Source organism: Chaetodon auriga, chromosome 15 (assembly GCF_051107435.1).
Source record: "Chaetodon auriga isolate fChaAug3 chromosome 15, fChaAug3.hap1, whole genome shotgun sequence".
Taxonomy (NCBI): Eukaryota; Metazoa; Chordata; class Actinopteri; order Chaetodontiformes; family Chaetodontidae; genus Chaetodon; species Chaetodon auriga.
Window position 1 is genome coordinate 22,087,741 of NC_135088.1, and position 23,712 is coordinate 22,111,452.

At 42.4% G+C, this 23,712-nt stretch overlaps 2 protein-coding genes across 2 annotated transcripts; both read left to right on the forward strand.

Moving 5' to 3' along the window:
* Positions 1 to 354: 354 nt before the first annotated feature.
* On the forward strand, positions 355 to 8,227 carry vps11 (VPS11 core subunit of CORVET and HOPS complexes). The gene is made up of 16 exons (XM_076751214.1): positions 355 to 536; positions 1,336 to 1,484; positions 1,567 to 1,702; positions 1,786 to 1,949; positions 2,168 to 2,415; positions 3,787 to 3,988; positions 4,129 to 4,280; positions 4,553 to 4,739; positions 4,942 to 5,085; positions 5,183 to 5,380; positions 5,523 to 5,684; positions 5,851 to 5,984; positions 6,488 to 6,690; positions 6,887 to 7,058; positions 7,221 to 7,443; positions 7,684 to 8,227. The coding sequence occupies exons 1-16, from the start codon at positions 395 to 397 to the stop codon at positions 7,846 to 7,848; spliced, it is 2,781 nt and encodes a 926-aa protein (XP_076607329.1). The 5' UTR covers positions 355 to 394; the 3' UTR covers positions 7,849 to 8,227.
* A 1,836-nt stretch (positions 8,228 to 10,063) lies between these two features.
* On the forward strand, positions 10,064 to 23,088 carry hyou1 (hypoxia up-regulated 1). The gene is made up of 24 exons (XM_076750959.1): positions 10,064 to 10,263; positions 11,372 to 11,447; positions 11,671 to 11,764; positions 11,929 to 12,007; positions 12,163 to 12,317; positions 12,515 to 12,591; positions 12,696 to 12,877; positions 13,529 to 13,644; positions 14,896 to 15,082; positions 15,300 to 15,434; positions 15,878 to 15,960; positions 16,162 to 16,294; positions 16,628 to 16,812; positions 17,336 to 17,474; positions 18,084 to 18,141; positions 18,659 to 18,735; positions 18,951 to 19,124; positions 19,239 to 19,405; positions 19,492 to 19,579; positions 19,811 to 20,067; positions 20,154 to 20,238; positions 20,590 to 20,854; positions 20,958 to 21,065; positions 21,739 to 23,088. The coding sequence occupies exons 2-24, from the start codon at positions 11,378 to 11,380 to the stop codon at positions 21,786 to 21,788; spliced, it is 2,964 nt and encodes a 987-aa protein (XP_076607074.1). The 5' UTR covers positions 10,064 to 10,263; positions 11,372 to 11,377; the 3' UTR covers positions 21,789 to 23,088.
* The last annotated feature ends 624 nt before the right edge of the window (positions 23,089 to 23,712 follow it).

The window sequence follows — 23,712 nt, forward strand, 5'->3', positions numbered from 1 at the left end:
ACCTCTGGCTGAGATCTGACATTCATAGACAAAATTTGATTGAAGAATCTGATGCAAAGAAAAAAATAACAGTTTATAAATTTATATTGTGAAATCTTAAGTTATCAGAACGATATTTTTCCGAAGCACCTCTTAATGTTAAGGTTACTGTTACTGTCTCCCATCAGAAGAAATTGTCTTCAGCTAAACATCACAGCAAACACGTGAATAAGAGCACATACAGACGCCACTGGCTGTGCTATGCTGTGTATTTACATGATGAAATAAGCGATGACAGACTGATGTTTAACACCATCAAAATCAGCTTCACGAGTGATGCAGGTTTACTCACGTGACTTCGTGTCACATGACAACGCCCTGTTAAAGTTAACGTTACTGTGCTAACGCTAACAAAATGGCAGCGTTCTTACAGTGGAGGAAATTTGTCTTCTTTGATAAAGACACGGTGAAGGACCCTGTGGAAAATGGGAAAAACTTTGTTCTTCCAAGCGGAATATCGGCTTGTGACTCCGGCCGGGGTCATATTGTCCTGGGAGATATCCATTAACAACGCTGTGGTAACCAGCTAGCTTAGCTAATGCTACTTTAGGTTAGTGACAGCTGATGCTAGCTCCGACTCAGCAAATATGAAAGCAAACCTTAAACCGAGGACATTCGGTACCAGTCTGAGAAATGATTTCACCTTAAACCGAAGCAGTGAGTTGAAGGCTGAACGTTAGAGTCAGGCTGTGATCCATTTTCTGGTACTGGAGACAGACTTACACCAAACTCTGTTGAAAAATCTTCTGATTAAGTGTGGCAGCTACTTTCCAGTTCTTGTTCATTCTACACACTGAACAGGAATCAGCTAAACCAAGACTGCTGATCACCCTAAAGTCCTCTACCTCCACAGTAACGATAACTTGGCAGACTTAAGAACTACAGGCAAGCGACAGCAAAACGCACGATCTAGTGTAAAGGCTTGCCTGCGACAGTGGACATGTTGTTGAGATAGTATTCTGTGTTTGGACCGTCTGTATGCTTAGTTTTCCATGTGTTTTGACAACATGTCCAGTGTTTCAGTCGTGTTGCGGTGGCATCACCCCCTGACAACCTAATCAGTGTTTGGAGTGTATGATCAAGAAGTACCTCGGTTGCAGCTTTACAGAAATACTTCAGTATATAATTGGTTTGTGGGGTTAGAATTCAAAGGAATGTGTTCCAACTGTAAAGTTTTCATTGATTGACAGCCATGCTGGGGTTCCCATATTGTTTGACTGCCACACAGGGCGTGCACGCCCTTCTTACTGCACCTCTTTCAACAGCTGTACATGACCTTAACCTCCATAATGTTACATATGGATGGCAAGATCTGGCTTTTAACACGCTCCCTGCAGTTGACATCTTTTCAAGCCTACAAGTTGCGGGTAACACACCTCTACCAGCTGAAGCAGCACAGCATCCTTGTGTCAGTGGGGCAGGATGAACACGGAATAAACCCCCTTGTAAGTGTGCAGTTCTCCAGTGAAGTCCAAAGCAGAACAAATGAGTCAGAGATTTCAATAAACCACTCAACTAATTTTTTAGGTGAAAGTGTGGAACCTGGACAAAAGAGACAGTGGAAATCCTCTCTGCACGAGGATTTTCCCTGCAATTCCTGGCAACAAACCGACTGAAGTGTCTTGCCTTGGTGTACATGAAAACCTCAACTTCATGGCCATTGGTAAGAGGCACAGAAAAAGTCTGCTTTCTGCCCAGTTTCCCAGTTTCTTCCCAGTTTCTAATGGATTTTGTGTTTCTCAACAGGCTTCACAGATGGCAGTGTGGTTTTGACCAAAGGTGACATCACGAGAGATCGTCACAGTAAAACTCTGACTCTGCACGAGGGAACCAGCCCAGTCACGGGTCTCGCGTTCCGCCAAGTGGCGAAGGTCACACATCTGTTTGTTGCCACTCTGGAGAAAGTGCATGTGAGTCTGACCTCTTCCAGAGCATTGGGATGCATAAACTCTGTCTCCCGAAATCTTTCTCAGCCTATAGACAACCATGTTGTACAACTCTTGAGCTGAAGTCATGAGGTCTGAGGTTTTTCTATCATGAGTCTGAGTCTGAGGTTTTTCTATGACTCCTCTCTAGAGGCTGCCGGTCTTAACTTCTATCCACTGCCTTCTTGTCTCCCTATGCTCAGTGCTACACCCTGTCCATCAAGGAGTACCCTAAAGTAGAGCTTGACACTCACGGATGTGCGCTGCGCTGCTCCTCCCTGGCAGATCCCTCCCAGGATTCCCAGTTCATTGTGGCTGGTGATGAATGTGTGTACCTGTACCAGCCTGATGAACGAGGGCCCTGCTTTGCCTTCGATGGACACAAGCTGTTGGCCCATTGGCATCGCGGTTACCTGTTTTTACTCATCAGGGATGCAAAGTCACCCAACAAGTAAGGACAGCACTGAATAAATAAATGAAGGTGTATTGATCAGTGTGGGGATAAAATAATTGAGGCTGTGTTTATATTGTTTATCTGCCCCTTTAGATACTCGCATGGTGAATTTTCAGTTGAAAGTAAAATATGTACATGAGCACATTCCACCGATCAAGGGAGCTATATTTGCAGTGCTTCTTCAGACACTTAACCATAAAATTAAGTTTCTTTCTATTTACAAAGGGGCCACACCTTAAAATAACATGTCTGGGGCTCCTGATGTATCTATTTTAGGGTGCTCCTGTTCAGAAGGGCAAAATATGGGAGTTGTGAATGGAAATTGTTACAAATAGCAAATAAATATATTGCAGCAAATTAAAAGATGCATCATAGGGTTTTACATCTTTGAGCATAAGAACTATACAGCATGCTCAGTACACAGTACACAGGCCCACAGTCGCTCCAGTCCAGTGCCAGTGATTGAAACAGTTAGTGATACTTATTAACTGAGCCTGTAAGTTAACTATCCTCTCATATAACATTCATTTTGCACGCAGAATACATTCTTGCAGTGTCTCTTCAACCGTTAGTCCAAGTTCAGCAGCAGAGACACGATTGTTTTTTTTTTAGCATTGCTTTTGAATCGTTTTTAATACGTGTCAACACAGCATTAAAGCTTATATAGCAGCACTTCATGCAGATCAAATGAACTGCAGCTGGGCTCATTTACATCTATAGTCTTGATTGATAGCCCGCCGCCAGAAAAATTGGGCTCGACTGGTGGTCGTTTTCAGCCAGTCTGGTTAATATCCCCCCCGTTTGTTAAAGCATGTCACACTGTGCTGTCATCGTAGAAAACAATTAAGAGTAAATGTCCCTTTGGCTGGACTGCAGGGCCAGCCTGTCTGTCCTTGACTTACTGAGTGAGTGAGTGAGTGAGTGAGTGAGTGAGTGGGTAATGAAGTTACACCATTGGTCAGTCAGGTGTCAGTGTCTCCTCATTGGTCACTGCTCTTTAGTCTGTTTGTGCTCATTGTGGTGCGGGTCCCTATGCACTGTGGGCCCCTACCATCAAAAACTGTGTGGTGCACGACCATGTGCCACAATGAGTTGAGGAGTGACGCAAGACGTGTGATGATGTCACTTACACCAGGGACGGTGCGTTGAGCATAAACAAAGCTTTCTTGCCTTTAAAACATGCTGTGTATCACTTTTTGGGATGTCAGCACAGGACAAACATGCTTGAACATTTTAGCTAATTGAGGACAGTGCAGCAGGTAGAGATACACCAGTCTTTAAAAAGCAGACTGATTTCGCAAGGTGAAAATTCAGTATTTTTATCCTATTGTGCTGACTGTTGACTGTTGGCTTTACTTTTCTCCTCAGGACAGAGTTTGGCAGCAGAGAGAGCTCCTCATCAGACAAACAGCTTCTGACCATCTATGATCTGGACAACAAGTTCATCGCCTACAGTGCCTCTTTTGATGATGTCATTGATGTGGTGGCAGAGTGGGGCTCCTTCTACATCCTGACCAGAGACGGAAAAATGTTTGTTCTTCAGGAGAAAGACACACAGACCAAACTGGAGGTGAGTGCAGAGGGTACCTCCTATAACTGATGATTGGTAACTTGTTTAAGGAACAGTGCTGATGAACTTATGAATCACTTCACTGACTGATGTTACTGATCAGGTAAAAGGGTTGTCACCTCCTTGTTGTTGTTTTTAAGATGCTGTTCAAAAAGAACCTGTTTGTGATGGCTATAAACCTGGCTAAGAGCCAGCACCTGGACAGTGACGGACTCTCTGAGATCTTCAGACAGTACGGTGATCACCTTTACCTTAAGGGAGACCATGACGGCGCCATCCAGCAGTACATTCGGTAATAACATTACTGAGAATTGCCATGGCTTAAACTTTGATTGTCTTAGATTGAACTGTGATATGTGTTTGACTAGTCTTTGACTATTCCACCACGTGAAAGTTATGAAAAAAGGTGCCATGATGATTTCATGTTCTTGTTTAATTTTCAGTTCAGCTCTTTACAGCACTGTAAACTTATTGCTCTATAATTGCCCAGATTTTGGAGACCTAATTGCTGGTCAGTCACTCCATTCATGAAAGCACTCTGAAAACATATTTATTTTTCAACAGCACCATTGGGAAACTGGAGCCATCATATGTCATCAGGAAATTCCTGGATGCACAAAGGATCCACAACCTGACGGCATATCTGCAAGCCCTGCACAGGCAGTCACTGGCCAACGCAGACCACACCACACTGCTGCTGAACTGCTACACCAAGCTGAAGGACAGCTCCAAGCTGGAGGAGTTCATTAAGGTGAGTGACTGATGAGTGGAAGTGCTGAGGGTGTTGCTTTTGGTGATAAATACAAAGAAGTGAAGAGACCCCAGCAGTAAAATCTAAACACTTTTGTACAATGACAGTAGTAAAAAAACTAAGTAATTTAAAGCCTTACAGTGTAATGAACAAGTCACCAATGGCTGCCATATTATTGTCCTCCTGGCCTGTGGATGAACAGAGCAGTGAAAGCGAGGTCCACTTTGATGTTGAGATCGCCATTAAGGTTCTTCGGCAGGCCAGCTACCACAGCCACGCTGTTTTCTTGGCTGAGAAGCACATGCACCATGAATGGTACCTGAAAATCCAGCTGGAAGACCTCAAGGTAGGATACATGAGCATCATCTCCATAGTTAGCCATAAGTGGACTATGTTGTTCCTTGCTTGTAAAAGGGTTTTACTATGTTTCCTCCTAAAACCAGAACTATCAGGAAGGGCTGCGTTACATTGGACGTCTGCCTTTCGAACAAGCTGAGAGCAACATGAAGCGTTACGGCAAGACGCTGATGCACCATGTCCCTGAAGGTACCACACTACTCCTGAAGGGCTTATGTACTAACTACCAACCGAGTGGAGACACTGCAGAAAGAGTCAGCCTGGGGAGGGGTCTGATCAATAAGGTCAGTCTTCAGAGTTTTTGATCTTTGTATGTTTAAAATGAACTCTTCATTGTCATTTTCATGATGCTGGAATAGTCCTGATCGCGTGATAAGATAACAAAGATTTCTTAGAAATGACTGTTCATATTTGTTTTGGTTTAAGGCCAACTCTGAGGAATTCATCCCAATTTTTGCCAATAACCCACGGGAGCTGAAAGCCTTCCTGGAACACATGATCGAGGTTGACCCCCGTTCTCCCCAGGGTGTGTATGACACACTGCTGGAGCTCCGGCTGCAAGACTGGGCGCACGAACAGGACCCTGAGGTCAGTCCAAAACACACCGATCAGCTATGGATCCTTGCATAATAAGTGACTGTAAAATACAGTTGTATGTGATTACATCACTCCAAAGAATTCTTGGCAGAAATTTTGTTTAACAAGACAACAGTCATTTTAACTTGTTTTTTTCCCCAATGCCTATATTTTGTAGAGAAAAAAGGTCCTGCAGGGGGAAGCTGTTTCGCTGCTGAGGAGTGACAACACCGTGTTTGATAAAGCCCTGGTCCTCTGCCAGATGCACAGCTTCAAAGAAGGCATCCTCTACCTGTATGAGAAGGGCAAACTGTAAGTGAGGGAGGCTGACCAGAATGTGAATATGAATGAAGCCAGTGGATGTGATGAAGAAGCACATCATGACTAACCATCTCATCACTCTCTGCTTCCATGTGGCAAATGAAACTGAATGACAGGCCTAAAATCATATGTGTGCCAGTCACACCACATACCAGTTAATGAGATCAGTGTCACCCGTATTATTAATATCTATGATTAATCATGCTAGATGATTAAGAAACATTCACACCGCAGACTTTACTGCTGATAACTGTGAACAGATATAGGTTTGTCAAATCAAGTCTAAGACTTGCATGTAATTGTTATCTTCATTAGACCACTTAAAATGTTCAGGTGAAACTATCAACTCATTTAAACTCTGAGAATTTTTATTAAGACCAGTGAGTTTTTGTGTGCTTTTTTTTTTTTCATTCAGTTTCTCTACGTTCCAACACGTGTACGATTTGAATGCCATAGCTGTGGAGAAATTGGGCATAACTCATGTTTGTGTGCAGGTACCAGCAGATAATGCACTACCACATGCAGAATGAGGAGTATGGAAAAGTGATAGAGGCCTGCAAGCGCTATGGGGACCAAGAGGGGTGCCTCTGGGAGCAGGCACTGGGATACTTTGCCCGAAAAGAAGAGGACTGTAAGGCCTACATCAGTGAGGTCCTACATCACATTGACCAAAACAACCTGATGCCTCCATTACTTGGTGAGCTGTTGGACATTTTGTTTCATCCCTCATACATGCTTTTATGGATTTTAATCTAAATGATCAAACGCACTCAACATGAGAATCAGTTAAGATGAAGACTGAGAATGTGGAGATCTCTTCGTAACAGTATGGTGTTTTTTGAGAAGAGGCACAGCATTACATCCATGATTTTTCTTTCCACGATCGGTTGTAGTGGTGCAGACACTGGCACATAACTCGACAGCCACCCTGTCCGTCATCAAAGACTACCTCATCAACAAGCTGCAGAGGGAGAGCCAGCAGATTGAGGACGATGAACGCAAAATCCGACAGTACCGCGAAGAAACTGCTCACCTCCGCTCCGAGATCCAGGAGCTCAAAACAAAGTGGGTCACTTCGACACTCTGTGACAGCCAGATTTTTTTTACTGGTGCTTCTGTCACTTACTGCCAGGGGGGGTGAGAGTGAGGGCTGGGAAACAGCCCAGTATGAATTAGATTACATTTGTTTCTATAAATGTAAATCTTTACCCCAATATTTCCACACAGTGCCAAAATATTCCAGAAGACCAAGTGCAACATGTGCAACAGCCCCCTGGAGCTGCCGTCTGTTCATTTCCTGTGCAGCCACTCCTTCCATCAACACTGCTTCGAAAGCTACGCTGAGAGTGAGGCTGAGTGCCCAACGTGCACTCCAGAGAACCGCAAGGTTATGGACATGCTGCGCGCACAGGACCAGAAACGAGACCTGCACGACCACTTCAATAGACAGGTAACAATACTTGAGCTTTGACTAGAAGGAAGGGAACCAAAAACAGTAGAAGTTGTCTGTTCGATCATTCACTTCCTTTCATATGTGCTTTAATCTAATCTGAACATCTTTGCTTATCTCCACGGGTGTAATTAGGTGTTGTAATTTTCTTGTAGCAGTTGATTCAGAGCAGGGCTCTGTCCTAAACACCACAGGACTCTTTGTAAATGCAAGTTCTCTTGTTTTTTCTGTGCTTTTCAGTTACGCACCTCTAATGATGGTTTCTCTGTCGTGGCTGACTATTTTGGTCGAGGAGTGTTTAACAAACTGACTCTGGTCACCGACCCGCCTGGCAGCAAAACTGTTGGCAGTCTAGAAGTCAACCTACAGAGAGACCTTCTCATCCACACCAAGAGAAACTGCTAGGAACCTCAGCTTGTGATCATGGTCTGAATCCTTCCTGAGCAGACACTTTGTGTCCAGCTACACATCAGCGCTGGCCCTCGACCACATGCTTTGCTGTACGTGATACCACTTTATTTAGCAGCAAATGCAACTGCCTGCTTTTAGTACCTGTGATGGACCTTTTAGCATAATTGTGTTCCTAGCTGGAGTCGATTCACTGGGGACTGTATAAATGTACTTTAGTTTCAAACAAATACTGTGTCCTTAAACTTTGCTGAATCACACCTTGGAGAATTTTTCCTCTGTGTGTTTGCTTGTACTGCATGTGTAACCGTGCACGTCTGTGATGTCTCTCACTCACACTTGATGATTTAAATTGTGAATAAAGTCATTAAGTTAATTTTCTTGATGTTGCATTTTCTCTGGGCTTTGTGGGTTTTGCAGTTTGTGTTAACTGCTAGTGTGGCCCTTTAAAAAAATACACATAACTTGTCATATGATGACATTGCATAACAATTGCATAACTATATGTTTATCGTATCAGATCATATTGCACCACATGGTATATCTGTATTTGTCAAATGTATCATACAGTATATGTATTTTAATTGAGTGTAAATTGCACCGGTGCTATATATCCTCTGTGCACAAATTCCTTGTAAAGCACCTGTCCAAACCCACACACTGGTCTGTGGCCCTGAGGTTCCAGCTTGCAGTGGTGCTTGGAGCCCGGGACACCTTAATGCAGGTCGAGCTTTTCTTGTTGCCACAAATGTGCAGCCTCCTTTTCCATTCTATTTTTCATGGTAGAATTTTTTTTTCTTCAAAAGCTTTATATGTTACTCCATTATCCATCACATCCAGAGAGGCAATTTCATTCTCCTTTTATTCTTGTAAGTGTCATGGAAGTCACGTAGATGGATAGATAGATAAATAGAATATGTTATTGATCCTGGAAAGGGATTTGCAGTGTTGCAGCAGCAATTGACATATCACAAAACATGCATAACTTACACTAAGCTGACCTAAGGTAGGTAAGAAAACACTATTTTAAAAATACATACACATGCGCATAGAAACTACTCTACTAGATTAACAAAGATAGTGCAGTTCCTCAGATGATAAGTCATTGTACAGCATTATTACAGTGGGTTGGAATGACTTTCTGCAGCAGTCCTAACTTCAACAGAGTTGAATAGGCCCCCACCAGAAAGCACTCTGCTGTCAGGTTAGTAGGTCATGCAGAGGATGTGAAGTGTTGTAGATTATGGTGAGCAGTTTGTGCAACGTCAAGGGCTCCAGTGCACTCCCCAGCACAGAGCCAGCTCAGTTTCTTCGTTTCATCAAACATATTTTGTATTTGTCAACAATGTTTTCACCTCTTTTCCACACGTTTTGCAGAAAGTCGTGTACAAGTCATGAGACAGGCTTATACTGAAAACACAGATTTCCTAAATGAAAACGATTTTCCGTGAAACAGTACATAGCATACAGAATTGATGAAAGTTACACTGAGTTCACTCAAAGGGAGAAAAACAATTATCTAAACCAATTACTTTTAAGGAGGCATGTGGTTTGGTACGATTTTACCTGGAAATGGCGTCATTCAATTTACGCCCACTATCTGGACGTGGACCAATTGGATGTAGCCAGAAGTCGTTTATCGACGTCACTCATTTCACGTGGACCAATCACGGGGCAGTGCGTGGAGTGGGGTGGGAGGGCTTTGGGTTGGAGGGTCAACGCTGGTTGCTGAGCCATTCGTCAATGGAACTGGAATTAATTACCAGAAGCAGAGAGGTTTGCCCTTCAAAACAAGAGCAGATACAATGCTAGTGCAAGACAATAGACGCTCTCGCCCTTTGGTTTCGCTGTAATTCTAAAATTACATAAAGGTTACATCCAAGACAGCTGGCAGTTACCCCCTGTCTATTACTTGTTTCCCCGGATAGTGTTTGTTTATCTGTTGAGTCATCATACATTCATACAACTTTACTTTGAGAATGACGTTCACAGCAATTTTTGATATTGAAGTGTTTTATATACTTAGTAAGAGGTATGTTCGCATTTGTTCTTAATTTTTAATTTGATATCGTAAGATATCGAAGAACCGTAAGTCTGTCACAATAGCGGTCTGTTTGTCTGCAGATATTTTGCTGTGAAACGCGCACCGGAAACAGTACGTGTAGCTGTTCGTATCGTAACCTCATTTTCTGTCTCAGCAGCGGCTCCAGTGGATCCAATGAGGTGACGCCGCGTTCCGGGCCCGACTGCTGAGAGCAAGCCGGTGATAAGGGGAACTAAAAACTGGCAAGTGTGACAATAAAGAGGCTCTGAATTAAGGCAGAACCAGGACCTCTAATCCCAGAACCTGCCCGGAGACGCACAGTTTGTTGGTAGCCCCTTCACAGTTTCATTTGTGCCGGCTGAGGAAAGGTAAGTTCATGCCACAGCACAGTGTGTCAATCATGCTTTCTTATTGATGGTTGTCAGCCAGTGAGCTAGCTAATAGTAGCTGTCAACTTGAGATACAGCTCTCTCTTCCACCTTAATAGTGCTAGTTTTTCATGTGGAAGGGTCAAACGATGGTCCACATTGTTCAGTTGTGTGTGAATTGAACGGTTGGTGGTTAATGGTGTAATGCTAACGTAGCTATATAGCTAATACACATCAGCAACTTACCTGTGACTAGCCGTATCATCCATCGGAAGACGTCAGGATTTTTTTTTTCATTCTTAATTTTCATTTATTTTTAAAATGGGGAAGGTTTGAGATGTGCATCCGTTTTGCATGCATGCGTCACTGCCTCACCGGGGCTAGAAGTTTCTATGCAGAGTGCCTGTTGTTCTCTCCCTTAAACACAAACAGTGTTTTGGATTTTGATGAACTCCATCTGAATTTCCAGCTTCCTCTGTAGTGTGCATATTCTACTTTAAAGAATAAACACACTCTTTCCTCTGAGTGCACAGTGGTTTCTTGTAGATATTAAGGATTTAGCCAATATTAAAGCTTGACAATGGTATAATGCCACGTGTTTGAAAACTGTCTACACCTATGTGGGTGGGATCAGGTGCACAAACGTGAGATTATTTGCACATCCTAGGGCAAAGGTAGTAGTAGCACATACTGCTCCTGCTTAAGGTTAATGGCAGCCACACTAGCTCTGAAAAACCACGAGGAAACATAAACATTAACTGGTCACATGTCTAAAGACAGTACATGATGTAAAGATCCCTGTTTCTATGGAACCCTGTGAATAAATCAAGCTTGGGTGTATAAACAAAAACTTCAGCCTTTCAAGTGCAAGATCATCTTGCACATCACTGCACAGAAAGCATCTCTGAGGTGCAGGAGGATGGACAAAGATGAGCAGGAAATAGAAGGTGTTTGGTTTTGATGGTGTGTATGATGAGGTTCCTGTCAGAGAAATGTCAGAGTGAGGTTTCGACACACTGGACAAATATCGACAAGGAAGGAGCTGTGAAAATCCATCCAGTTCATTCTATTATTTTCACTTAAATGTTTCATTTGTTCATCATTACAGCTCATCATGGGCGGCAGGAAGCTGGTGCTGGGTGCTCTCTTTAGCCTTGTTCTGGCGATGCTGCCTTCTTACACAGGTAATATGATCCATGGCATATGCAGACATATTTTTCTTCAAATGTATCTGGTAAAGACAGGCTTACTGTTGAGCTACAGCCTGGTTTGACAGCACTGCCACACTTATGAATACATACAGAAAACAGATAAGCTAGATCAATAATGGAACTCTACTGTACCTCAGGATCTTTGCTCTCACCTGTCTGCCTGCCAGCTTCATGCAACACCTCTTTATATTTGCAGTGACTGTAGCCGTCATGTCAGTTGACCTGGGCAGTGAGTGGATGAAAATGGCGATAGTGAAACCTGGTGTGCCAATGGAGATTGTTCTCAACAAGTGAGTGCAGCTCATTGTTTATGCTGTGTCCACTTAGTGTACACAGCGTCTGTTTCCTTAAGAGCATGCCGAATTAATGAACAATCAAAATACAAAAGCAAAATCGATACAGCATGAAATTACATTTGAGAGTTGAACACCATGGCTGTTGTCTTTGTCTTCAGGGAGTCAAGGAGGAAAACACCCATAGCTGTATGTCTCAAGGAACATGAAAGACTTTTTGGGGACAGTGCACTCGGAGTGGTAAGACTTCTCCAAATTGAGTTTGATAGAATATCATCTTAATTTGATGAATATCTTTTGCTCAGTGAATGCATAGTTTGAACAGTCAGATTACCTAAATGATGTTGATCCTTTCCTTGTATGCTTTTAACGATCACATGTTGTGTGTATTTCAGTCTGTGAAGAACCCCAAAACGGTTTATAGACACCTCCAAAGTCTCCTGGGCAAAAAGCACAATAATCTCCAGGTGGCGCTCTACCAGAAACGTTTCCCTGAGCACCAGCTGCAGGAGGACCCGGTTAGAGGCACAGTTTACTTTAAAAACTCAGAGTGAGTTTTTGTTTTTTGAATTTTCCATCATACAGTAAATACAGACATGTCTACTCATTTGAAATAAGTTACAGCAGTGCTTTATCATTTAGTCTACACATAATATATACAGTGATACACTGCGATGAATTATAGAAGGACACACAGCACTTTTCTAGACAGGGCATCTAACCTGTCTTCCTGCTTTTTTCTACCAGAGAAACGCAGTACACACCCGAGGAGCTCCTTGGGATGGTGCTCAATTATTCTTGTGGACTGGCTCAGGACTTTGCAGGTCAGTTTGCTTGTGGCAGAAGATGCATCATTGAATCGCTTGTTCGGTGGTGTGAATCATTCAAATTTTTTTTCCTTCCTCCTCCTAATCTCTTCAACCCACAGAGCAACCAATCAAAGATGCAGTGATCACCGTCCCAGCCTTTTTCAACCAGGCAGAGCGCAGGGCAGTCCTCCAGGCTGCACAGATGGCAGGTCTAAAGGTTCTCCAGCTCATTAATGACAACACTGCTGTGGCCTTGAACTACGGGGTGTTCAGGAGGAAAGATATCGACAACACGGCTAAGGTGCTCACCCAACAAATACACATCCCAAATACACGTTAGACAATCAGATATGCATCTTATTGTCAACAAATCCCATATGCAGACCCAAGGTAACATTAAATGTATCATTCTGACAAGTATTGTGTGTTTACAAAACCAGATATATCTTATTCCTCTGTGCCATAGAGCTCCACTGTCAGCTGAATGTTCCCTAATTACCATAAACACACACACACACACACACACACACACACACACACACACACACTAGTTTATGTTAACTCAATCCCACAGACACCATCCTGCTGCCGGAAAGATTCAAAAGAGGCCTGGTGTGGATCAGTCCGCCACTGAAAATAGTCCCCAACAAATGCTCTGTTGAATGCCACAGAAACTATTGAGAGATGGACTAACACATTGTTGGTTTTGGTCTTTTCATTGGATTTGTTGACAATAACAAACATAGAATATCAAAAGTTTTAGCCTTAAGTGTATTTTACCATGTACTGGTGGAGTACTTGATAAGAATCTTGTATATGATATTGTTGATATTGTTTAAAGCAGCTTTATATTTATTCAATACTGACATTTTTGTATCTCTGTGTAGGAAAACAGACTGAACTTCAAATTGTGACTTCAAATTGCTCAAAGTCTGATCTTGCTCCCTTTCAGAATGTCATGTTTTATGATATGGGGTCGGGCAGCACAACTGCCACCATCGTCTCTTATCAAACGATCAAAACCAAGGAGTCCGGCACCCAGCCCCAGTTACAGATCAGAGGTGTTGGGTAAGTCTGATCACCACCAAGAATGTCCCCACCAGCATGAAGTGGCAATTCTGTCTGTATCAGGCTTGTTGTCTCAGAGAGGTTTTGAAATATGTAAAACTTGGTGATGTGCAGATAAAAGATGTGGCCAGTTTTAGGTGTGCACATTGGTGTGATGTGTTATTTTCTTCCTTTTGTCTTTGTGTGTATGGGCTCCCTAAGTGTTCAATATTGAATAAATAAATATGATGGACTGAAAAATCTTATAAATAGTCTAAAATATACTACATACATGAACTGAACATGAACTGAATCAAGGAAATCAATGAATAACCTTTTAAATTTCAACAAGTTATGTAATCTTTTCATATTTTATGGGACTTCACTTTTTATTACATTTTATTGCAAAATACCCTTCTCAAAAGTGTCTTTTTCTTTCATAAAGGTATTTTCTTGATACAGTCATACAGTCATCTCATGTCACGAGCCTTGTTCCTTTTTGCTACCACGGGAGTGCAGAAGTAATTCCTAATCAGGAATTACAGGGCTGCACCTGTACTCATAGAATCTGGAGTCATGCACATAACTAACTTTCTACATGCGGGTGTTCCAGACCCACAGTTTAAGATGTACGCATGTGTGAGTTTAAATGACAGTCAGTGACTGTTATACCCAGAGCCGTGTAGAGAGGGTTTATTAGGAGACTCTGTTGTGCTTGTCTGCTTCAGAGTTGAACTAGCTCTGAAGCAGCTGTGGTTACCATGGTTATTTTCCCTGTGATATCAGAAAACCTCAGTTGTGCCCAGAGATCGCAGGCTTGCCTAATAATCGTCCTTGTGACACAGGGCCCAGGAGTCAAACATTGCTGCATGTTTGCTGATGTGCATACTATTTGCATCACCTGTGGTGAAACCTGATAAATTGATTTTGGGTACACTCACCATGTGGTAGTATTATCCCCACAACACACTTGACCAAACACTTACACTTCTAAGTAGAGGTGATTGAGTGTAAACAATAATTTTCAGGTTTTAATGGCAAAACCTGGGTTTTGTTCAGAATCTCTTTAGCCATTAAAGTTAATTAAAATCCACATATAAGGGATTAAAGAGTCTTCATGTGGGTGTTTGTTTGTCCTGAAGTGTTTTTGAATATAAAAGATGGTAAATGCTTTGTGCTTTTGGTTTTCAGTTGATTTAAAACCTGAAGCCACATTTTAAAATTCTAATTCAGTCCTCTGACTAAGGTGTGCTTGTCTTGTTCTCGCTTTAGGTTTGATCGTGGGTTGGGGGGCTTTGAGATGGACCTGCGGCTCCGGGACCACCTGGCCAAACTTTTCAACGAGCAGAAGAAGACCAAGAAAGATGTGAGGGAGAACCACCGGGCCATGGCCAAGCTCCTCAAAGAGGCTCAGAGGCTCAAGACGGTGCTTAGTGCAAACGTGGACTTCATGGCCCAGGTCAGTCCAGGGACGTGACCCCTGTGCATCTCACCGTAAAGATGTCTGTCGGAACTAAAACCAAACCATCTGCAGCAACTGGAAAATGACTCACTGTTTTTGAGATCTTAGAAATGTTGCAGTTTCTTGGTATTTCTATGAGAAATCACATCAGTGATACAGATTCCTGTCCAGAGAGTCTTGAATGCAGTTGCAACATTAAAATGTGTTTGTTCAGGTGGAGGGTCTGATGGACGACATTGACTTCAAAGCGAAGGTGACCAGGACTGAGTTTGAAGAGCTGTGTGCTGATCTTTTTGAAAGAGTGCCTCGCCCGGTGCAGGATGCCCTCACTGCTGCAGAAATGAAACTGGTCAGTATTCTCATTGCACAACTTGACAAGTCTTATCAAGTGCAGCCTGGTTCTGCCACATGACAGGATCTTATGAAACTTCAAAAAGCCCTGTGGGGACAGTTACCTGTGTTTCAAGGTAATATAAAGGGTTTTCTTTTTTTCTGGCTTTGTAAGTCGTATGTTTGCTTAGTTAAAAAATGTTTATGTTTGCAAATATATACAGACGTTAGAGTACGACAAAATTAGAAATAATTGACGACATGCATCACTTGAAAACGTCACGCTGACAAAGTGATAAGTGGCACAAAAGCAAAAACTCAATATGCCAAAAATCTGTGAACTGATGAAATGCTGTCATCAGGCAAAATCATTTTTATTTTTCATGTAATAAATGGTGAGTATAAAGACATGGATGTTTGCTTTACGGCTGTGAATCTGAGTTCTTCTATTTATGCCAACAGGATGAAATTGAGCAGGTGATCTTAGTCGGTGGCTCCACCCGTGTCCCCAAGGTACAGGAAGTGCTGCTCAAAGCTGTTGGGAAGTAAGTGTCAACCACTGAGATCTTGCTCTCATTTGAATAACTTTGAATTTCTTAAATGAACGCAAAGACCTGCATTCTTCTGCAGCCGGTGCTTTGATTCCACATTGTCGCTTACTTGATGAAAGAAATTTAAGCTTTAGTTCAGAAGGTTTGGTAGGATTGAGGATACCAGTAGTTGAAATTGTGCGTTTTTCTGTGCAGAGAGGAGCTGGGCAAGAACATCAATGCAGATGAGGCAGCAGCCATGGGCGCTGTGTACCAGGCTGCTGCCCTCAGCAAGGCCTTCAAGGTCAAACCTTTCCTGATCAGAGATGCAGCCGTCTTCCCCATTCAGGTCAGTGCAGGTCATTACCTGTCCCATGATGCTGGGCACTCATTTAAATAACATCACCTTACAGAATCATTGGTGGAATTTTCTAAGGGCTTTGCTGATGAACTATATTAATTATTGGTGGGGAATCTGATGGTATCTGGAGGTGATGTGTGATCAGAATGGATAAGTGGTCTTTTCCATCTTGTATCCCCAATTACACTGTGAATAATTTTTGAGGCGGACTAAAAGCAAAATGTGATGCCAGGCATCGTTCACTGTTGCAAAATTAGATCCAAAATTATATCCTGAAAACAGCCAAGTTGATTCTAGCCACATGTCATTTCATTCCATTAGGTGGAGTTCACCCGTGAGACGGAGGAAGAAGGTGTCAAAACCCTGAAACACAACAAACGTGTGCTCTTCCAGAGGATGGCGCCCTACCCCCAGCGCAAGGTCATTACATTCAACCGCTACAATGCTGACTTCGCTTTCGACATCAACTATGGCGACCTCAGCTTCCTGAGTGCGGATGACATCAGGTTGGAGAGCTTCTCCTCTTAAGTTTTTATTTTGTTGTTGTTGCTCCATGGAGCTTTTGAAAAAACACAGATATTGAGTCACTTAATCAGTGTTAATGGCACTTCTAGACTGGTGCTAATAAAAACACCATGTAGGAGAAACCAAAGTTTACAGAAAGCTTATAATGTGGCATTTAACTAGACTTTGATGACTTTCAAATGAGTTCAGACGTGTGATCCCTTCCAAGTTGTTGATTTAACTCGTTTCTGTTTTTAATTTAGTTTAGTAGAGTTTAAGTGGCTCTTTGCAGTGCGCTGCCTCTTCAGCATGAGTGTGTGTGTGCGCACGTGCATGTGTATGAGACACCAAAACATTACATCCACTTATCAGAAATTTCCGTGATGTTCTGCGTTTTACATCAATTCTGTTTATTATCAGTTTCAGGTTTGTGTTTTCTGCGTGATGGAAGCCTCAGGGCCTGATGTGCTCCTCATGGTTTGAATGTATTTGAACATAAGCATTGTTGTCCTCCGTGCTTTGCAGTGTGTTTGGCTCTCTGAACCTGACCACAGTCAAACTGTCTGGAGTAGGCAGCAGCTTTCAGAAGCACGCAGATGCAGAGTCCAAAGGCATCAAAGCCCATTTCAACATGGATGAAAGTGGACTGCTCCTGCTGGATCGGGTCAGTTCAGCTTTCTCCTTGAATGTTGACACAATCAAACCACTAATGGGAAGCTCCTTTTTATTGTAAGGTCACAGTATTTTGTGAGTGTTTTTACCTTCTTGCTTATTGGGTCAGACCTGGACTGTTCTGCCATCACTTCTTGTTGCTGAGGTGATCAGTGAGGCTTATTGAAATCAAAGCCAAAAACACTTGACTCCAAGAAAATGTGCTTACCTCTAAGGAGATTAATGGAAGTGGAAAAACAAAAATCTGAGGTTTATGGTACCTAATTACATATTAACCTGTACAATTTCCAATTTTACAATGCATTTCCAATGTATCTTAATTAATCTTTCATTTTTGGATGAAACACAGTATAACATGATGCCCCAAGTGAATAAAGTTTGGCAAACAATACATGTATGAATGAAGCAGTCCGGCTGTGTCAGCATGCTCATCACATACTTGCAGACACAGAAGAAAATAGTGATTGTAAAAGAAGCATCAGACTGTTGCTCAAATATAAGGAGGGATACAGATCAGATCATCTAATCTTTTTTGTTTTATTCATTTACTTGAATAATAACAAGTCAATTAACCTTTCATTGCTCTAATTTTTCTGCACAGGTGGAGTCTGTCTTTGAGACCATTGTGGAGGAGAAAGAAGAGGAATCAACGTTAACTAGTAGGTTTTACAAATGTATGTGTGTAGCCTCAGCCGTCCAAGATCTGTGATCAGTGTGAGGACTGGGCAGTCTCTATTCTCATGGAGGCAGAACGACCAGGGTGCTGATAGTTTGTTTTCCTGATCTTGAGCTTGGCTTTGCCCAACTGTGAAGTATATTGGTGTCCAGCGCATAAACAGATGGGAGGTTGATTCAAATGAAGACGCACAAAGCAAGTTTTTGCTATTATGGTGGAAACTGGGTGTTAGACGTGGTTCTGAGACGTCTTTTCTCAAAGCAAAGTCACATGTTTGACGGGAGCAAACTAAATACTTGAAATGCTCCGCAATTATCGCACAGTGCTTCAGCTGTAAATGAGCCAGTAATGAGCATAAAAATAGTGTTTAATGATAATAACACTAATAATAACACCAATAACAATAATGATAATGTGATGTCATGTGAATTGCCTGCAACCTGTATTACAGTGTACAGGACTCACAATTGCATAGCTGAGCCAACACTTTTCTCTTTCAGAGCTGGGTAATACAATTTCCACCTTGTTTGGAGGAGGATCGTCAGAACCTGCCCCAAATGTGACTGAGCCTGTCCAGGTACTTGCAGCTCTATACGTGGCACAGCTCAGTTAAACAGGGACATGTTTATTCAGGATATACAGTAAGGCCTACATGAGCTCAGTGTCTGAACACTTGGCATAGACTGTTGTCCCTCTGTCAGAGTTCTTCTGGAACAGAAAGTACTGTAACTGATGACACTGAGACTGAATGGTGACCTGACCTCATTGTTCCCTGTATTTGTTTGTGTCCAGGATGAGGAGGAAGTGCCTCCGGAGTCTGGAAAGGGTGGCAAGGACGAGGATGAAAAGGAAGAGGCTCAGAGGGATGAGACTGCCAAGGAGAAGCAGGATGAATCAGAGAAAAGTACAGCTGAAGAGAAAAGTCAGGAGAAGGCACAGGACGCGAGCAGCAAGAGTGATGCCAAGGTAAGATCTGTCACACGTAATCTGTCTGATTAACACTGGTTCTAAAATCTATATTCAAGAGACACGAGCCTCTACCGGCTTTTATTGAAAGTAACCATCGTTCTGCTGGTAAAGGAGGAAAAGGACGGAGAGAAATCTGGAAACACTGAGGCAGAGAAGGATGCAGAGAAGAAGGTGAAACCTCAGAAAAAGAGCAAGATCTCTGAAGACATCGCAGTGACGCTCGTCATCAATGACATCCTTGATCCCACTGAAGATGATGTCACTTCCTCTAAGAAGAAGTAAAGCAGCCTGTCTCATTTCTTTTCAGCTCTTGTGCTGTTTAGTTCTCAGTGTTATTTTCTAAAATATCTTTGTATGTTTTCAGGCTGCAGGATTTGACAGACAGAGACCTGGCCAAGCAGGAAAGGGAGAAGACACTGAACAGTCTGGAAGCTTTTATCTTTGAGACACAGGTAAGCAACAGAAGCTGTCTTTTCTTTTTTCTGTCTTTGTTTTTAAGTAAGATAATTGGAGCTGCCAGTGCATCGTAGAGGGAATTCCAGCCTACGTTAATCCTAGTTGTTAAATCATTTCATGTAAAGATACAAGCAGTGTAAACAGTAAGTGGGTTGCAAGAGAGACAAGAGGATTTATTATTACCTCCCAAAAACACATTTAATATTTACCGTACGCTCTTCCTCCAGGACAAGATGTACCAGGAGGATTACCAGCTGGTGGTGTCAGAGGAGGAGAAGGAGCAGATCTCCACCAAGCTGAGTGAGGCATCGGAGTGGATGGACGAGGACGGCTATGCAGCCACCACCAAGCAGCTGAGAGAGAAGCTGTCTCAGCTGAAGAGCCTGTGCAAGGACATGTTTTTCAGGGTGGAGGAGAGACGCAAGTGGCCTGACCGCCTGGCCGCCCTGGACAGCATGCTCAACACCTCCAGCTTCTTCTTGAGGTGAGTGTTGAGAGGAAGGTGTGAAGAAGCTGGACAGATGAGATTTTGTCATTTTGTATCAACTCATTGTTATTTGTCTTTCTTAGGAGTGCCAAACTGATTCCAGAGGATGACCAGATCTTCACTGAAGTTGAGCTGAATATGTTAGAAAAAGTGATCAACGAAACAACGGTAGGTGGTGAATGAATGAATGAATGAATGCTGTCACTCTGTCACCACTCTGGTGAGGACAACTGCTACCTTATTCATTTAGTTTCCTTGAATGAGAACTTGAACAAGACAGATTAAGAGTAGAAAAGAAAAGCAAAGATATCCAGACTTTTAGTACTCAGTATGGGCTGAAAACCAAAATGCTGGAGCTCAGTAGTGACTTTCTGTAGATCCTCCTTGCTCAAGCTGAGATATCACCTCAGAGTTATTTTATCAGACTTTAGAAAAGTCCTTCCAGAGCAACAAAAGACATTTCAGGACTGTTTTCCTGGGTTGTGTAGTTCTCCTTGTAATGGTCTCCATTTGCTTCAGACATGGAAGAATGAGACGGTAGCAGAGCAGGACAAACGCTCTCCAAAGGAGCGGCCAATCCTGCTGTCCAAAGACATCGAGTCCAAGCTGGCTCTGCTGGATCGAGAGGTCAACTACTTGCTGAACAAAGCCAAGTTCGCCAAGCCGAAGGCCAAAGCCAAAGCCAAGAACAGCACCAGCTCTGATAAAAGCAGCAAGGCCAACAACAACACGGCTGAGGAGAAAGTCATTACTCCCACGGAGGAGAGCACGGACTCAAAGAATGGTGGGTCAAACAGCAAAAGTTGCATGTGAACACAAAATGAGAGAATCCAGAACTGTAATAAAGCTTCAAATAACATCTTGTTTATATTTTCATTCAAATACAGAAAGCCCAGAGGAAGTGCAGCCTGGCGAAGCTCCGCCCACGGACAAGAGCACTGTAGACACAGACTCAGACAGCCAATCACAGCCTACAGAAGAAACAACAACTACAGGTTGGTCTGCCATACCTGTTGCTGATGATGCTGGAGAACTTTAGGGAGTGGACAAAATAATTGCAACACATTAAATGTGGTTCAATACACCTACAGGCTCAGAAATGGCCACTGACCTGAATGAACGCATGCAGTCTTAACACAAATGAAACATTATATCACAGCTGGACTGTTGTATTGTTATCTGTAATACTCTCTGCCTGTAATGACTGAATTTCCGCGTGTGGGATCAATAAAGTCTTATTTTATTTGTTTGCATTAGTTTGTCAGTCTTTGTCTTACTTGGTCCAGTCTTACATTTCAAGAATGACTCTCATGCCTTTTGAAATGGCTCCAGAAGTCATCGTCACAATCAGACATGACCTGATGTTTGTATTGTAACAGAGGGCAAGCTGATAAGCCAGGTCTGCACTCTTCCTCTCCCTCCAGCCAAGGCCTCCTCAAATGTCACGGTGATTCAGTGTCAGCTAACAGGCTTTACCATAGCAACAGCTTTTTGTTTGTCTTTTATTAAATCAGTAAACATGGGCTTGAGTTACTCAGCACTTGTATTCGTGGACTGGAGAGGGAACATGCTCACTAGTCTTAATGCTTGTCTGGTCTAATGAACTGAATTGACGTAACCCCACACATACACAATATTCATTTTTTTCTTCTCTGTCCTTATTTCCAGGACCAACAGAGAAGGCCCAGCCTGAAAACCACATAGAGGATGAATTATAACAGCTGGAACTGGGAAAAAATCACTATTTATTGACAGTGTATAAATGTTCAAGCTCCTTCTCACACTCTTTTTCTGTTGTTTTTTTCTTTTTGTTTTTGGTCTTTATGTCCCTGTTTATTGAACTGCTGGAAGCTGATTGGATAACGATTGGAGACCACTCATCTTGCTCCCCTTTCCTCTTCTGTGCTGTCAATCTCTTCTGTCTTTCATGGATTCTGTACGGAACGGACACTTTTACTTTAAACACCAAGAAGAAGCATTTCAGTGAAGCCCGAGACTGCTTCTGTTCTGTGACGCAGTGCAAACAAAATACCTTCTCATGTCCGACAAATGATCACATTGATGTTGGCACAGAGGGAGATGTAAGCAGTGCTTGGCTATATCAAAGTAACTGTATGTATGTTTGACAAAGATGAGTGCTCTTCTACTCTGGTTTGTCATGAATGCACATTTCATTTCCTGCTTTGTCCTCTACACTGTGTTCTTGACCACGGAGCGCTGTCATGATGCCTCCGCCTTTACTGACTTTCCATGGCCACTGAGTAAGTGCACTACTTAAAGGTGTTGGCCACAGTGGCGGGTGAGGGGTGGTTTAGAGTCCTTTGGAAGATTCTCCATGGAAAAACCTTTTTCTTTGCTCAAATGCAGAATTTATTTGGCCATTTAATTTGTCGCTATATTTGCAGAAAACATGATACAAAGATATTCCAGTCCTCCTGAAGTTTGTCTAGTTTTCTTCTAATTATTGGCTGTGTAGAATCTTGATAACCTCTCCTGACAGTGCAAAAATGAAAAGCTTGGGTCCATTGTGTAGCAGTTAGTGTTGGTGGTTGACTGCTCAGGGGCTCCTGTATGCACAGACTGAGAAATAGTTCTAAACCTGAACTCCCAAATAGGGATGATTTAACATTTTGTCTGCTTCCCATCATCCCTCTGATCCAGCTGGATAAAGCAAAGTGACTCATGAGTTGGTTTTTCTGCTGAAGCCAATACAACCTTGAATGTGTTTTGGTGAAAGTGGACAAACTCGATGTTTTCGAAGACTCCTAAGCTGCTAATCATAGAAGAGGTGGTGTATTCGTGTTGTCACTGCTCTTTACCTCAACGTGCCCTGTGGTGGAGATTCTTGCTCAGATGTTGGCTCCATTTTTCTGTGAGAAGGGGATGGGGGGATTCAGCTGTGTGTTTGCAGCACTCTGAATTATTTAAGGGGGGACTTAAAGAAAACCTTATCAGGAATGGGAATTCAAAGCAATGTTGTGTTTCTAAACTGTTAATAAAACATCTTTTTTTGTTTTTAATTTGATTGTTATTTTGTTAATGTGTTCATGTGGTTACTTGATGTTACTTTGCGGTCGGTGCATTGAAACAGACAACTGGAATAGTCCAGTGTGCTAAACTGCATAGCTACTGACACTGATATGTTTAAAAAAAATGGCAAACATTGTGGTTTTCTCACTTTTTCTGTACCTTCGTAATATGTTTCGAAGGTATGCAAAAATAAGGAAAAGAAGTTTGAAATTGGTAGGTTTAGGGAATATCTTTGTATTTCATTGATACATACTACTGATGTAAAAATTCAGAGAAAATGAAAAGCTGCTTTGGCTTTAATGTTGGCTGACTGGAAGGAGCTCATGTGGTTCTAACTGATAAAGGCAATTCATAGATTTTATTCCTCTTGTTAGGAAATTAACATTATTGAAAATCTCTTCGTTTGCCACTTCTACTCTAAGCTTCAAGTCCACATCAACAAGGTGACAAAAACTTTTTTCCACCTTAGAAACAAAGCTAAAGTTTGACCATTTATGAATCAAAAAGATGCAACAACTGCTTCATGCCTTTATTTCAGGTCAACTCGATTATTGTAATGCACTATTTACTGGTCTGCCGAAATAAAACACAGACTTCAGTTCATTCAAAACT